Source organism: Leucoraja erinacea, chromosome 7 (genome assembly GCF_028641065.1).
Source record: "Leucoraja erinacea ecotype New England chromosome 7, Leri_hhj_1, whole genome shotgun sequence".
Classification (NCBI taxonomy): domain Eukaryota; kingdom Metazoa; phylum Chordata; class Chondrichthyes; order Rajiformes; family Rajidae; genus Leucoraja; species Leucoraja erinaceus.
This window is the reverse complement of record NC_073383.1, coordinates 78,330,796-78,347,331: the sequence shown is the minus strand read 5'-3', so window position 1 is coordinate 78,347,331 and position 16,536 is coordinate 78,330,796. Positions and strand designations below refer to the sequence as shown.

At 48.4% G+C, this 16,536-nt stretch overlaps 2 protein-coding genes across 2 annotated transcripts in view; one reads left to right on the top strand and one right to left on the bottom strand.

The window, feature by feature from the left end:
* slc23a3 (solute carrier family 23 member 3) overlaps window positions 1-2,394 on the top strand; it is a 31,175-nt gene extending 28,781 nt beyond the window's left edge. The window contains exon 7 of the mRNA XM_055638800.1: window positions 1,634-2,394. Coding sequence (XP_055494775.1) covers window positions 1,634-1,953 — 320 coding nt within the window. The 3' untranslated portion in view covers window positions 1,954-2,394. The remainder of the gene's footprint in view (window positions 1-1,633) is intronic.
* An 11,015-nt stretch (window positions 2,395-13,409) lies between these two features.
* Window positions 13,410-16,536, bottom strand: part of LOC129699128 (indian hedgehog protein-like) — a 57,820-nt gene continuing 54,693 nt past the window's right edge. Inside the window, exon 3 of the mRNA XM_055638799.1 lies at window positions 13,410-15,116. Within this exon, the coding sequence (XP_055494774.1) occupies window positions 14,410-15,116 (707 nt within the window). The 3' untranslated portion in view covers window positions 13,410-14,409. The remainder of the gene's footprint in view (window positions 15,117-16,536) is intronic.

The following is a 16,536-nucleotide window of genomic DNA, read 5'->3' as shown; positions in this document are numbered from 1 at the left end:
GCTGGAGACCCAGCAACCTCACGATTAATGTTTAACTCGCAACCTTCCCCACTGCAGTGCCCGGCCACTGTGTGCAGGTGAGGAGTCTGATAAGGATCAGAGCTGCCTCTGTTGACTGTGGGGCCTGTCCCAGTCAGTCATTAAAGGTGTGTTGAGCAGGCAAAGCTTTGAAACCAGCTGGGTAGAGGCAAGGAACCTTTGGCACATGCCTCCCGGCTATTCATAACTCCACGAGTTCCAGGAACTGGATGAGAACGAACTGCCGGAGGAGGCTTAAGAAGGAACTGCAGATGCTGGAAAAATCGAAGGTAGATATAAATGCTGGAGAAACTCAGCGGATGAGGCAGCATCTATGGAGCGAAGGAAATAGGCAACGTTTCAGTTTGAAACCCTTCTTCAGATTCAGACTGAAGAAGGGTCTCGATCAGAAACGTCACAGCTTAAAGATCAGGGGGAAATCCTTTAAAACTGAGATGAGAAGAACTTTTTTCACACAGAGAGTGGTGAATCTCTGGAACTCTCTGCCGCAGAGGGTAGTCGAGGCCAGTTCATTGGCTATATTTAAGAGGGAGTTAGATGTGGCCCTTGTGGCTAAAGGGATCAGAGGGTATGGAGAGAAGGCAGGTACGGGATACTGAGTTGGATGATCAGCCATGATCATATTGAATGGCGGTGCAGGCTCGAAGGGCCGAATGGCCTACTCCTGCACCTAATTTCTATGTTTCTATGAAAGCGAATGGTATGTTAGCATTCATAGCAAAAGGATTTGAGTATAGGAGCAGGGAGGTTCTACTGCAGTTGTACAGGGTATGTTTCTATGTCACCTAAAATCGCTCCATAGATGCTGCCTCACCCGCTGAGTTTCCCCAGCATTTTTATCTACCTTCGATTTTTCCAGCATCTGCAGTTCTCTGATAAACATCTCTGGGGTGGGGTTTGCAGAGGGGTCTCGACCCGAAACGTCACCCAAAGCTTCTCTCCAGAGATGCTGCCTGTCCCGCTGAGTTACTCCAGCACTTTGTGTGGCCACAGAGGGAGTACAGAGAAGGTTCACCAGACTGATTCCTGGGATGTCAGGACTTTCATATGAAGAAAGACTGGATAGACTCGACTTGTACTCGCTAGAATTTAGGAGATTGAGGGGGGATCTTATAGAAACTTACAAAATTCTTAAGGGGTTGGACAGGCTAGATGCAGGAAGATTGTTCCCGATGTTGGGGAAGTCCAGAACAAGGGGTCACACAGTTTAAGGATAAAGGGGAAATGTTTTAGGACTGAGATGAGAAAAACATTTTTTTTCACACTCAGAGAGTGGTGAATCTGTGGAATTCTCTGCCACAGAAGGTAGTTGAGGCCACAGTTCATTGGCTATATTTAAAAGGGAGTTAGATGTGGCCCTTGTGGCTAAAGGGATCGGGGGGTATGGAGAGAAGGCAGGGATGGGATACTGAGTTGGATGATCAGCCATGATCATATTGAATGGCGGTGCAGGCTCGAAGGGCCGAATGGCCTACTCCTGCACCTATCTTCTATGTTTCTATGTTTCTATGTCCCCCTCTGTGTAAACCAGCGTCCGCAGTTCCTCGTTTCTAACGTTCCACGTACAAATATGCGGCGACTGTTTTCATTGCAGGGACGTCCGAGGAGCGTGGTTTGGTGCCCGATTTTCCTGGGTTCCACGTGAGGAAGGATGGCCGGAGCGGTTGTCACACGCAGGGACTGACCGACATCTACCGGCTTCCCTCTGGAGTACACCGGTGGTCGGTGCGCCTGTGCCCCGGGTTCTATCCGTTCAGCAATCTCCGCCCGGCCTCGGAACCCACCCAGGAACCCGCAGGGGTCGAGGAGATCCGAGACTTGCTCCCACCGCCCGTTCCCCAGGACACTCAAGGGGAAGGAAGCGCTCCCAGCTCCTCCAAGGATGCCCAAGATATCCTGGGGATTCCTGTTTGACACTGCCCAGGCTAAATGTTTAAGAAGGAACTGCAGATGCTGGAAAAACCGAAGGCAGACAAAAACGCTGGAGAAACTCAGCGGGCGAGGCAGCATCTATGGAGCGAAGGAAATTGGTGACATAGAGACATAGGAAATAGGTGCAGGAGGAGGCCATTCAGCCCTTCAATCCAGCACCACCATTCATTGTGATCGTGGCTGATCGTCCCCAATCAATAACCCGTGCCTGCCTTCTCCCCATATCCCTTGGCTCCACTAGCCCTTAGAGCTCTATCTAACTCTCTCTTAAGGATCATGATCAGCCATGATCATATTGAATGGCGGTGCAGGCTCGAAGGGCCGAATGGCCTACTCCTGCACCTAATTTCTATGTTTCTATGTTAAATCCATCCAGTGATTTGGCCTCCACTGCCCTCTGTGGCAGGGAAGTCCATATATTCACAACTCTCTAGGTGAAATTTTTTTCCTCACCTCAGTCTTAAATGACCTCCCCTTTATTCTAAGACTGTGTGTGGCCCCTGGTTCTGGACTCGCCCAACATTGGGAACATTTTTTCCTGCATCTAGCTTGTCCAGTCCTTTTATAATTTTATATGCTTCTATAAGATCCCCCCCCCTCATCCTTCTAAACTCCAGTGAATACAAGCCTAGACTTTTCAATCTTTCCTCATATGACAGTCCCGCCATCCCAGGGATCAGTCTCGTGAACCTACGCTGCACTGCCTCAATCACAAGGATGTCCTTCCTCAAACTAGGAGACCAAAACTGTACACAAAGCTGTTCGGGTTGAGACTGAAGAAGGGTTTCGGCCCGAAACGTTGCCTATTTCCTTCGCTCCATAGATGCTGCTGCACCCGCTGAGTTTCTCCAGCATTTTTGTCCTGTCCAGACTAAAACTCCCCGACAAAAATGAAAAAAAAACATTAGTCCATTAAAAGGTTCTGTTTTCTTTCTCATCTACTTTGCGCATACACTTTTAAAAAAAAGTCTTTGGTTACGAAGGGATTATTGGGAGATGAATTTGTTCCCACCTATTGGGTGGGAAGAATCCCGCCAGGAATCAAGTCAAAGGGGATACATGTCTGTAGGTTAATTGGCTTCGGTAGACTGGTTTAGAGATTTAGTTTAGATATACAGCGGGGGAAACAGGCCCTTCGCCCCTCCGGGTCCGTGCCGACCAGCGATCACCCCCACACACTAACGCCTCTGTCCCACATAGGAAACCTGAACGGAGAACTCTGGAGACTTTGCGCCCCACCCAAGGTTTCCGTGCGGTTCCCGGAGGTTGCAGGTGGTTGCCGGAGGTTGCAGGTAGTGGAAGCAGGTAGGGAGACTGACAAAAACCTCCGGGAACCGCACGGAAACCTTGGGTGGGGCGCAAAGTCTCCAGAGGTTTCCTAAGTGGGACAGGGGCATAAGGAAGTGGTGCCGTTGCTGTGCTCCAGCATCTGCAGTTCCTTCTTAAACAAAATTCCTCCTCATCTCCATTCTAAAGAGACGTCCTTTTATTCTGAGGCTATGGCCTAGATGGTCCTAGACTCTTGCAGTACATGAAGCAAAACGTTACACATATCCCGGTGTACATTGAAGGCGTTGGAGGTGATGGTGGTTCAACTGTTCAAGTTACTAGGAATGAATATCACCTGCAACTTGTCCCCGACCACCCATATTGAAGCAATGATCAAGAAAGCATAGCAACGGCACCACTTCCTTATGCCCCTGTCCCACTTAAGAAACCTCGGGAGACTTTGCGCCCCACCCAAGGTTTCCGTGCGGTTCCCGGAGGTTTTTGACAGTCTCCCTACCTGCTTCCACTACCTGCAACCTCCGGCAACCGCCTGCAACCTCCGGGAACCGCACGGAAACCTTGGGTGGGGCGCAAAGTCTCCAGGGGTTTCCGTTCAGGTTTCCTAAGTGGGACAGGGGGCATTAAACTATCCTGCACACATTTACACTTAGACCAACCCAATTAACCTACAAGCCTGTGCGTTTTTGGAGTGTGGGAGGAAACCGGAGCACCCGGAGAAAACCCACGCAGGTCACGGGGAGAACATGCAAACTCCGCACAGACAGCACCTCTAAACTATAACTAAAATTAAACTTTAAATTGGAGAATTCAATGTTCATATCGTTGGGTTGTAAACTACCCAAGTGGTCTAATTCTGAGAGAGTTATTCAAGAATATTCTGAATGACTTCAGAATTAAGGGACAGAAGTTTAGGGGTAATTGACTTCAGAATTAAGGGACAGAAGTTTAGGGGTAACATGAGGGGGAACTTCTTTACTCAGAGAGTGGTAGCTGTGTGGAATGAGCTCCCAGTGGAAGTGGTGGAGGCAGGTTCATTGGTATCATTTAAAAATAAATTGGATAGGCATATGGATGAGAAGGGAATGGAGGGTTATGGTATGAGTGCAGGCAGGTGGGACTAAGGGGAAAAAAATGTGTTCGGCATGGACTTGTAGGGCCGAGATGGCCTGTTTCCGTGCTGTAATTGTTATATGGTTTATATGGTTAATATATAGACTGCAAAAGCAGGTGTACAAAGTCATGAGAGGAATAGATTGGGTGGAGTATCTTGGTCAAAGTGGGGGGGGGGGGGGGGGTTTGAGAACCAGAGGTTTATGGTGAGGGGGAAAATATTTAATAGGAACCTGAGGGGTAACTTTTCCACAAGAGGGTGGTGTGGGTGTATGGAACGAGCTGCCGGAGGAGGTCGTTGAGGCAGAGACTATCATAGTATTTAGACAATAGACAATAGGTGCAGTGCTGAGGGAGGGATGGAAGTAGAAGCAGCAGGGGAGACGGGTAGCCGGGGCTGGCGAGTGTTTGACGGGCTGGTGAGTCGCTCGCTGCAACTCGGGCCATGGAGCAGCCTCAGTGCAAGAGTCCCGGGCCGTCGGAGGCGTCGAAGCGTTGCGCGCCGCTGCCGTCAGAGTCTCGGTGCCGAATTCGCCCAGGTGACCGGCATGGATCAGGCTGCGGCTCGGTGCATCCTGGAGGACAACCAGTGGCTGCTGGAAGTAAGTACCTGTACCAAGCACTGGGTAGAAACAGTGGAAGGTAGTAGACTTCAAATGGGAGTGGTTGGTGAAAGCATCCTGCTTGCCTGCTAGATTTTCACTTACAGTAACTGCAGGAAAAATGTTCCCGATGTTTGGGGGCGCTCAGAACCATGGGTCACAGTTTAAGAATAAAGGGTGGGGGGGGTGGGCAGTTAGGACTGCGATGAGAACAAACTTTCTTCACGCAGAGAGTTGTGAATTGTGGAATTCTCTGCCACAGAAGGCAGTGCAGGCCAATTCACTGGATGTTTTCAAGAGAGAGTTACATTCAGTTCTTGGGGCTAACGACATCAAGGGATATGGGGGAAAAAACAGGAAAGAGGTACTGATTTTAGATGAATAGCCATGATCATATTGAATGGCAGTGCTGGCTCGAAGGGCCGAATGGCCTATTCCTGCATCTATTTTCTATGTTTCTGTGCTTGAGTATATGGCAATAAAACTCGATCACTTGATTTTGAAGCATTCATGCATGGTGGAGGTATAATGTAGTCATAGTGTGGTACAGTGTGGAAAACAGGCCCTTCGGCCCAACTTGCCCACACCCGCCGACATGTCCCAGCTACGCCACCTGCGTTTGGTCCATAACTCCAAACCTGTCCTATCCATGTATCAATCTAACTTGTTCTTAAATGTTGGGATGGTCCCTGCCTCAACTATCTCCTCTGGCAGCTTGTTCCATACACCCATCACCCTTTGTGTGGATAAAGTTACCCCTTCAAAAGTTACCTCATAAAATACTCCAAACAAAAACATTGAGATCATAGAAACATAGAAATTAGGTGCAGGAGTAGGCCATTAGGCCCTTCGAGCCTGCACCGCCATTCAATATGATCATGGCTGATCATCCAACTCAGTATCCCGTACCTGCCTTCTCTCCATACCCCCTGATCCCCTTAGCCACAAGGGCCACATCTAACTCCCTCTTAAATATAGCCAATGAACTGTGGCCTCGACTACCTTCTGTGGCAGAGAGTTCCAGAGATTCACCACTCTCTGTGTGAAAAAAGTTCTTCTCATCTCGGTTTTAAAGGATTTCCCCCTTATCCTTAAGCTGTGACCCCTTGTCCTGGACTTCCCCAACATCGGGAACAATCTTCCTGCATCTAGCCTGTCCAACCCCTTAAGAATTTTGTAAGTTTCTATAAGAATCATACTTCTACAATGCACTAAAACATGATTTTAATAAATCAAATTTCTAAAAGTCCCTCCCCTACTGTGGGATGAGGGACACCCCCCCTCCCCACCCCCCCCCCCCCCCAGTGTACAGATACATGACGAGGGAATAACGTTTAGTGCAAGGTAAAGTCTGATCAAGGATAGTCCGAGGGTCTCCAATGAGGTGGAAAGTAGTTCAGCACCGCTCTCTGGTTGGTGGTAGGGTCGTTCAGTTGCCTGATAACAGCTGGGGAGAAACTGTCCCTGAATCTGGAGGTGTGCGTTGGTTTTCACACTTCTGTACTTTTTGCCTGATGGGAGAGGGGAGAAGAGGGAATGGCCAGGGTGGGACTGGTCCTTGATGATGCTGCTGGCCTTGCCAAGGCAGTGTGAGGTGTAGGCAAGGCAAGGCAAGGCAACTTTATTTATATAGCACATTTCATACACGAGGCAGACTCAAAGTGCTTCACATAAAAACACGTCATACAATAAAATGAAATAAAATAGAACTAAAAGAAAAGAAAAGCAAAATTAAAAATGCATTATAAAAAGTGCAAAAGTTAAAAGTGCAATGTAGTTAAGATTTAGCTGAAAGCTAAAGTAAACATAAAAGTTTTCAGCCTTGTTTTAAAAGTGGTCAAAGTTGAGGCAAGTCTTAAATCTTCAGGAAGTTTATTCCAGCTATTTGTTGCATAGTAACTAAATCCTGCTTTCCCATGTTTTGTATTTACTCTGGGAATCACTAACAGATTGGTTTCAGAAGATCTTAGCGGTCTAGAAGGCTTATATAGTGGAAGCATGTCAGTGATATACTTTGGTCCTAAACCATGTAGTGATTTATAGGTGAGCAGCAGGATTTTAAAATCAATTCTCTGACATGTGTAGATGGAAGGGAGGGAGGTTGGTTTTTGTGCGACGGTCTGGGCTGCGTCCACAATTCGCTGCAATTTCTTGCGGTCTTGGACGGAGCTGTTCCCAAACCGTTCCCGAATGCATCCCGATAAAATGCTCTCTTTTTTTTTTTTTTTTTTTTAAATTTTTTTATTATTGGAGATAGGTACATAATATATTACATCATTACTGTCTTACATTTTTAAATTGATAATATTGTCAGTTATTATTACATTGTCTCCAATACTTTTTGCATTTTTCTTCGTTTTTTTTATAACTAGATAGAGCTAAAGGGATAGATGAAATAGAGAGAGAGAAGGAAAAAGAAAACTAAAATAAAAAAAAAGGAAGAGGAGTGAAAGAGGTAATTGAAGAAGAATGGAAAAATTTGTTAGAGTTTAAAAACATCATTCGAGATATGTTCGTACATTTCGAAGTATAGCATTTCATCCAATCTTTAGTCCGGTTGCTAGTCAGGTTCCTGTGCTGAACTATTCTGACCCTTTAAGTAATCAATAAAAGGAGACCATGTTCCAACGAATAATTCCTGTTTGTCCAACAGGGAAAATCTGATTCTTTCCACGTTTAAGGTCTCCGTCATTTCTATAATCCACATTTTGATTGTGGGGGCCGTAGGGCCTTTCCAAAATTTTAGGATTAATTTTTTTCCTGTTATTAAACTGTAATCGATAAAGTTTCTTTGTGTTATTCTAAGTGTTTGATTTAATTCTAATATTCCGAGTATTATTAATTTTGGACTTGGTTCCAGTTGTGTGTTGGTTACTTTGGATATTATACTAAAAATATTTACCCAAAATTTTTTAATTTTTGTACAGTTTGTAAACATGTGCGATAACGTAGCTTCTAAATGTTGACATTTATCACATATAGGTGAGATATGTTGAAAAATTTTATGTAATTTTGTTTTGGCGTAATGTAACCTATGTATTACTTTAAATTGTATTAGAGAATGTCTTGCGTTTAGTGAACACTGATGTATCTGTTGTAAACTTTCTTCCCAAGTGTCTTTCGTTATTACCTGATTTAATTCTTTTTCCCATGCTTGTCTGTGTAAGTCCGTCAAAGGAATGTCACTATCTAATAAGATATTATATATATAAGATATTAATTTTTCTGTATTAGGATGCTTATTCCGATAAAATGCTCTCTACGGCACATCTGTAGAAGTTGGTGAGAGTTGGAGGGGACGTGCCCAACTTCCTAAAGCTTTCTAAGGAAGTGGAGGCGTTTCTTGATCATCACTTCAATATGATACAGATTGGCCTCATCTCCCCTTCCGATCTCCCTCTCAAGAACTTTAAACAGTGCATAGAAACATAGAAACATAGAAAATAGGTGCAGGAGTAGGCCATTCGGCCCTTCGAGCCTGCACCGCCATTCAATATGATCATGGCTGATCATCCAACTCAGTATCCTATACCTGCCTTCTCTCCATACCCCCTGATCCCTTTAGCCACAAGGGCCACATCTAACTCCCTCTTCAATATAGCCAATTAACTGGCCTCGACTACCCTCTGTGGCAGAGAGTTCCAGAGATTCACCACTCTCTGTGTGAAAAAAGTTCTTCTCATCTCGTTTTTAAAGGATTTCCCCCTTATCCTTAAGCTGTGACCCCCTTGTCCTGGACTTCCCCAACATCGGGAACAATCTTCCTGCATCTAGCCTGTCCAACCCCTTAAGAATTTTGTAAAGTTTCTATAAGATCCCCTCTCAATCTCCTAAATTCTAGAGAGTATAAACCAAGTCTATCCAGTCTTTCTTCACAAGACAGTCCTGACATCCCAGGAATCAGTCTGGTGAACCTTCGCTGTACTCCCTCTATGGCAAGAATGTCTTTCCTCAGATTTGGAGACCAAAACTGTACGCAATACTCCAGGTGTGGTCTCACCAAGGCCCTGTACAACTGCAGTAGAACCTCCCTGCTCCTATACTCAAATCCTTTTGCTATGAAAGCCAACATACCATTCGCTTTCTTCACTGCCTGCTGCACCTGCATGCCTACTTTCAGATTCAGATTCAGATTCAATTTTAATTGTCATTGTCAGTGTACAGTACAGAGACAACGAAATGCATTCAATGACTGGTGTACCATGACACCCAGGTCTCGCTGCATCTCCCCTTTTCCTAGTCGGCCACCATTTAGATAATAGTCTGCTTTCCCGTTTTTGCCAATAGCCTGCTTTCCTGTTTCTTCACTGCCTGCTGCAGTACCCCACTCCTGCCTTCTCCCCATATCTCCAGACTCCGCTGCTTTCAAGAGCCCTATCTAGCTCTCTCTTGAAAGTATCCAGAGAACCGGCCTCCACCAGAAGACGTGGCTTTTAGCCAGGGCGAGTTCGCCTCAGGTCACGGCGCCCCTTTGCCACGCAAGCCCAAGAGCTGCTCTGCACAACACCAGCTGACGCTTCTAAGGCGTCCTGGGTCAAGACGAGATGGAGAGACCAGGGGAAGTCAGCGGAACTATCTAGGCTACACCATTACATCAATGATCCCATGGACGTCCCTGGCCAGGACCTGCCCCCGAAAGCAGTGGACAACCCTCAACCGCTTGAGGACGGGCGTCGGACGCCATGGCGTAGCGATGAAGAGGTGGGGCCTCGAGGACAGTGTTGGGGGCCCAACACAGACAGTGGAGCACATCGTCCGTCACCAGTTGCCCCAATAACACCGGCCACCATATGAATGGTGAACGAGGTCTGATTAACCTGGACGATGGCACGTTGGCCTGGCTCGCCTCGACGGAGCTGCAGGTCTAAAAGACACACACGACAGAGAAGAAGAAGGTGTGCAGAAGGCCAGCCATTGATCAGATATTATTTTTAATTCATTAAATAGAAGACATTGCAAGAAGTACATTGGTCACAGGAGATTCCAGAATAACATCGGAAGTCAAGATAAAAATATCTCTATTCTTGAAAATCTTTTAAATTAAAACTTTACAGACCGATAGCAGTTTTTATATATAATATAATAAAATCCATATTGACAGCCAACTTTTACAATTCTATATTACAATTCACGTATAAAAATAAATCTCATAGGTAACACACATGGCCTCGGGTGCAAATTCACACCTTCAATACAACCATTGCAGTTGCTGGAGATATACATATATATTCTTTCCAAAATCAAATATAATCAAATAATCTCTTTCTTGGGGAGAGTTGAATGGATTTCGCCTGTAAATAGAGATTTGTAACCCAACTAGGTATATGTGAAATGGGCACAGGATGCTGGAGTAACTCAGCGGGACAGGCAGCATCTCTGGAGCGAAGGATTAGGGGGACGTTTTGGGTCATGGAAAGATAGAAACATAGCAAATAGGTGCAGGATTAGGCCATTCGGCCCTTCGAGCCTGCACCGCCATTCAATATGATCATGGCTGATCATCCAACTCAGTATCCTGTACCTGCCTTCTCTCCATACCCCCTGATCCCTTTAGCCACGAGGGCCACATCTAACTCCCTCTTAAATATAGCCAATGAACTGTGGCCTCAACTATCTTCTGTGGCAGAGAATTCCAGAGATTCACCACTCTCTGTGTGAAAAATGTTTTTCTTATCTCGGTCCTAAAAGACTTCCCCCTTATCCTTAAACTGTGTGACCCCTTGTTCTGGACTTCCCCAACATCGGGAACAATCTTCCTGCATCTAGCCTGTCCAACCCCTTAAGAATTTTGTACATTTCTATAAGATCCCCCCCTCAATCTTCTAAATTCTAGCGAGTACAAGCCGAGTCTATCCGGTCTTTCTTCATATGAAAGTCCTGCCATCCCAGGAATCAGTGTGGTGAACCTTCTCTGTACTCCCTCTATGGCAAGAATGTCTTTCTTGCCATAGAGGGACCCTTCGTCAGACAGTGAGTCGGGGGAGAGGGGGAGGATGTTTCCCCTAGTGGGAGAGTCTAGGACCAGAGGTCTTACACTCGGAATTGAAGGACGTTCCTTTGGAAAGGGGATGAGAAGGAATTTCCTTCGTCAGAGGGTGGTGAATCTGTGGAGAAGGCAGGAGAATGGGGTTAGGAGGGGAGAGATAGATCAGCCACGATTGAATGGCGGAGTGGACTTGATGGGACGAATGGCCTAATTCTGCTCCTATCACTGCTAAACGTAGCAATCGGCGAACGAGAGATGTCGACGACGTTGATGATAAAGGAAACAGGCCATTGCTTGGGTCGAACAAGAGGGATCTTGACCCAAAACGTCACCTATTTCTTTTCACCAGAGCTGCTGCCTGACCCGCTGAGTTACTCCAACAATTTGTGTCTATCTTTGGTTTAAACCAGCGTCCACCGTCACGTCCTACACAAGTGTGTGTGTGGGTGTGTTTATATACAATTTTAACGAGTTCTAGGATGTGCACATACATGTTGTGTGTTTTGTCATGCGTGTCGGGTAACACGGTCTGGTCATGAGTTCACGGATGCGTTCGGTTGCGTGTTTGACTACATGTTCATTTACATGGTGTACCAGAGGAGTTGCGTGTAAATTCACACGCGTGTTCATGTTTCGTCGTGTGATCTCGTTGCGTGTTTGGCCGCAAGTCGGCGCGCGCGCGCGCGTTTTTCTCTCGTGTTCAGTTAAACTCGAGTCCAGAATCGGGTGGGGGGGGTCACACAGTTTAAGAATAACGGATTAGGCCATTTAAGACTGAGATGAGGAAATACCTTTTCACCCAGAGAGAGTTGTGAGTCTGTGGAATTCTCTGCCACAGAAGGTAGTGGAGGCCGATTCACTGGATAACCATATAACCATATAACAATTACAGCACGGAAACAGGCCATCTCGGCCCTTCTAGTCCGTGCCGAACACCTACTCTCACCTAGTCCCATCCACCTGCACTCAGACCATAACCCTCCATTCCTTTCCCATCCGTATACCTATCCAATTTATTTTTAAATGATAAAATCGAACCTGCCTCCACCACTTCCACTGGAAGCTCATTCCACACAGCTACCACTCTCTTGGTAAAGAGGTTCCCCCTCATGTTACCCCTAAACCTTTGTCCCTTAATTCTCAAATCATGTCCTCTTGTTTGAATCTTCCCTACTCTCAATGGAAAAAGCTTATCCACATCAACTCTGTCTATCCCTCTCATCATTTTAAAGACCTCTATCAAGTCCCCCCTTAACCTTCTGCGCTCCAGAGAATAAGGACCTAACTTGTTCAACCTTTCTCTGTAACTTAGTTGCTGAAACCCAGGTGTTCAAGAGAGAGTTAGATTTAGCTCTAATAGTGCTAATGGAATAAAGGGATATGGGGAGAAGGCAGGAACGGGGTACTGATTCTGGATGATCAGCCATGATCATATTGAATGGCGGTGCTGGCTCGAAGGGCCGAATGGCCTACTGCTGCACCTATTGTTCTAACATGATCGGCTGCAATGTTCAGTGATAGTTCTATGTTTAGATGCAGATTGTATCATGCACATGGTCAATGATAAGTACATTGTCCGATGCATGTTTGCACTTCCAGGTCTGTGTACAGTCATAGTGTCATGGAGTGATACAGTGTGGAAACAGGCCCTTCGGCCCAACTTGCCCAAGCCGGCCAACATGTCCCAGCTACACTAGTCCCACCTGCCTACACTTGGTCCATATCCCTCCAAACCTGTCCTATCCATGTACCTGTCTAACTGTTTCTTAAACGTTGGGATAGTCCCAGCCTCAACTGCCTCCTTGGGCAGCTCGTTCCATACACCCGCCACCCTCAGTGTGAAAAAGTTACCCCTCAGATGCCTGGTAAATCTTTTCCCCTTCACCTGGAATTTTGTGTGCAGGTTTGGTCCCTTAATTTGAGAAACCTTCCCTACTCTCAATGGAAAAAGCTTCTCGGGTGGGTCGTGCAAACTCCGCAGAGACAGTATCTGTAGTCGGGATCGAACCTGGGTTTCTGGCGCTGGTGTGACGGCCCTTCTCTTTCATACAACATTCCTAATGGGGCTCAATGTTGCCCTGGTGAAGTGGATACACTAGCCCCCCCCCAGAGACCTCGAGGTACTATATCATGAGATGCATAGACGGTTTTAACGCACCGAGACTCTTGCCCAGAACAGCCGGAATCGAGAAACACAGGACATTGGTTTAAGGTGAGGGGTTGAGGGGGGGGTTTAGATTTAGTAGGAATCTGAGGGGTAACTTTCTCCACCCAAAGGGCGGTGGGTGTCTGGAACGAGCTGTCGGAGGAGATAGTTGGGGCAGGTGCCATCGCAACCTTTGAGAGAAATTTGGACGTACATGGATAGGACATGTTTATCGGATAGGATTTCGAGAGACATGGGCCAAACGCAGGCAGGTGGGGCTGGTGTAGATGGGACATGTTGGGCCTGTAGGGCATGTTTCCACACTGTGAAGGGCTTGGCCGATTTTTTTCGGCGACTGCCCGGCATCATTGGCTGACGTGTCAGTGTCAGATCGCCAAACATGACGGCGGATATACGTGCGCCGATTTTTTTTCACGTGTCGCGACATTTCTTTTGCTCGCCGCTGGATTTCGAAACATTCAAAATCTTCCGGCGAAACGCTGATACGATGCCGGCAGTGGCCGAAAAAAAATCGCCAAGTGGGACAGCCCCCTCAAGTTTCCAAAACGCAAGTCCCTGCACTGGGTGATATGCATCTGTGGTATTGGGAGTCATACACCTGTTCCAGATGCGTTGTCAGTTGTTCCATCGTCATTAAATTCCCACATCTGCCCAATGTTTGTAGCGTCCGCCGCTGCGTCCGAGAGCAGGGCCCGTGTACCAGTGTTCCCGTACCGTGAGGGCACGCCATTGATGTATCACAAATACTGCAAACGATAGCTATAAGGCCAGAGCACTTGGCTTCCAGTCTCGGCTTCGAGACTGAGTCCACACATTTCCAGTTATCTTCAGCTCCTTTCGACACCGTGTCTCCGGCAAGGAGCAAACCCTTGAAGGTGGACCTCTTTGTCTCAAGGGAGGTCTCTGGATAATTCGGTCAAAGTCAAGGACAACATAGGCGAGAGTTTTGTCCTTCGTTCCAAATCTCAGCTCCAGTAGAAAACCTGGAGGTCTTCTTCCAACCTTGGGTGAGGAAGGGTGTTCTTGAAGCCATGGTCCATCAGTTGTGGGGTCAGTCCGCACGCACGCACACACACACTGGGGAACGTTCTCCCCGATTGCCTGAGTTGTACCCCCTCCCCTTGTTCACTTGCAGGGGTGGTGAGGGGTGGCGGTGGTGGTGATGGGGGAGGTTGGGGACACACACGCACACACGCACACCAGGCGTAGGCTCCTGCGCGCCCCTCTTTACTCCCCCTTGGGTGAAGAAGTCCTCCTTGCGTTCTCCGCCCCCCATCCCGGGCTCAACCCTGCGCCACTCCCCACGGGTGGAAGCGCCCGGGGCTGAGCAGGAGCTTGCCCAGCCGGTGGAGTAGCCGGGAGTACCAGTGCACGCCATGCGGGTAGTGGGCCTTCGGCGGGGGGGGTGCTTTGCTTCCTAAGATGGCGGACACCCGGTAGCAGAGGCGGAGCGGGGCGAAGGCCCAGTGCGCCAGGTCGTGTGCGTCCACAGCGGCGTAGCAGGAGGCCAAGACGCCGTCCACCGCCAGCGTGCCGTGCTGGGTGAGTGGGGCGTATGCCCCGACCCCGGCCCCGACAGTCACCGCCGTAACCCGTGCCGGCCCCCGGTGGTCGTTGCCGTTGCTGCCGTTGCCGCCGCCGCCGCCCGCCGTGTACACGTACTGGCCAGGCCGCACCTCGCTGGCGAAGGCGGGCCGGAATCGCCCGAGGTCCAGGGTGTGGTTGTCCGCCACGAAGACCAAGTGGGCGGCGGTCAGCAGCAGCCGGCGCGGCGGGTCCCGCGTCTCGATGGCGTGGAACAGCTTCACCGCCTCCGGCTCCCGGTCCAGGAAGGTGAGGAAGCGGCTGAAGGTGAGGCGGCCCCCGCTGTCCACCGTCTGGACCCGGTCTCCCGCCTGCAGCTCCGACACGTTCTTCCTCCTTCCGTCCGCCATCAGCACGCTGGCGTTGCCGGGGAAACAGCCGCCCGTCTTGGCCGCCATTGAATGGTCTGGAGAAAGAAGGGAAAGGCCGTCAGTGGAGAAATAGACACCAGACACCAGACACTAGACACAGACACTAGACACCAGACACCAGACACCAGACACTAGACACTAGACACCAGACACCAGACACTAGACAGACACTAGACACCAGACACCAGACACCAGACACCAGACACTAGACACCAGACACTAGACACCAGACACTAGACACCAGACACCAGACACCAGACACCAGACACACACAGACACTAGACACCAGACACCAGACACCAGACACCAGACACTAGACACCAGACACTAGACACCAGACACCAGACACTAGACACCAGACACCAGACACCAGACACCAGACACCAGACACTAGACACCAGACACTAGACACCAGACACTAGACACACCAGACACCAGACACCAGACACTAGACACCAGACACTAGACACCAGACACTAGACACCAGACACCAGACACTAGACACCAGACACTAGACACCAGACACCAGACACCAGACACCAGACACTAGACACTAGACACCAGACACCAGACACCAGACACCAGACACTAGACACCAGACACTAGACACCAGACACTAGACACTAGACACCAGACACTAGACACCAGACACTAGACACCAGACACCAGACACCAGACACCAGACACCAGACACTAGACACCAGACACCAGACACTAGACACCAGACACTAGACACTAGGCACCAGACACCAGACAATAGACACCAGACACCACACACCCAGACACCAGACACCAGACAGACACCAGACACCAGACACCAGACAATAGACCAGACACCAGACAATAGACACCAGACACCAGACACCAGACACCAGACACCAGACACAGACACCAGACACTAGACACTAGACACCAGACACCAGACACCAGACACCAGACACCAGACACACCAGACACCAGACAATAGACACCAGACACCAGACACTAGACACTAGACACTAGACACCAGACAATAGACACTAGACACCAGACACAATAGACACCAGACACCAGACAATAGACACCAGACACCAGACACCAGACACCAGACAATAGACACTAGACACCAGACACCAGACACCAGACACCAGACAATAGACACCAGACACCAGACACCAGACATTAGACAACAGACACTAGACACTAGACAATAGACACCAGACACCAGACACCAGACACTAGACACTAGACACTAGACACCAGACACCAGACACTAAACACACCAGACACTAAACACCAGACACTAGACACCAGAGTGTACAAGCCCAGTCGCTCCATTCTCTCAGCATATGACAGTCCCGCCATCCCGGTAATTAACCTGGTAAACCTACGCTGCGCTCCCTCAATAGCAATAATGTCCTTCCTCAAATTAGGGGACCAAAACTGCACACAACACTCCAGGTGTGGTCTCACTAG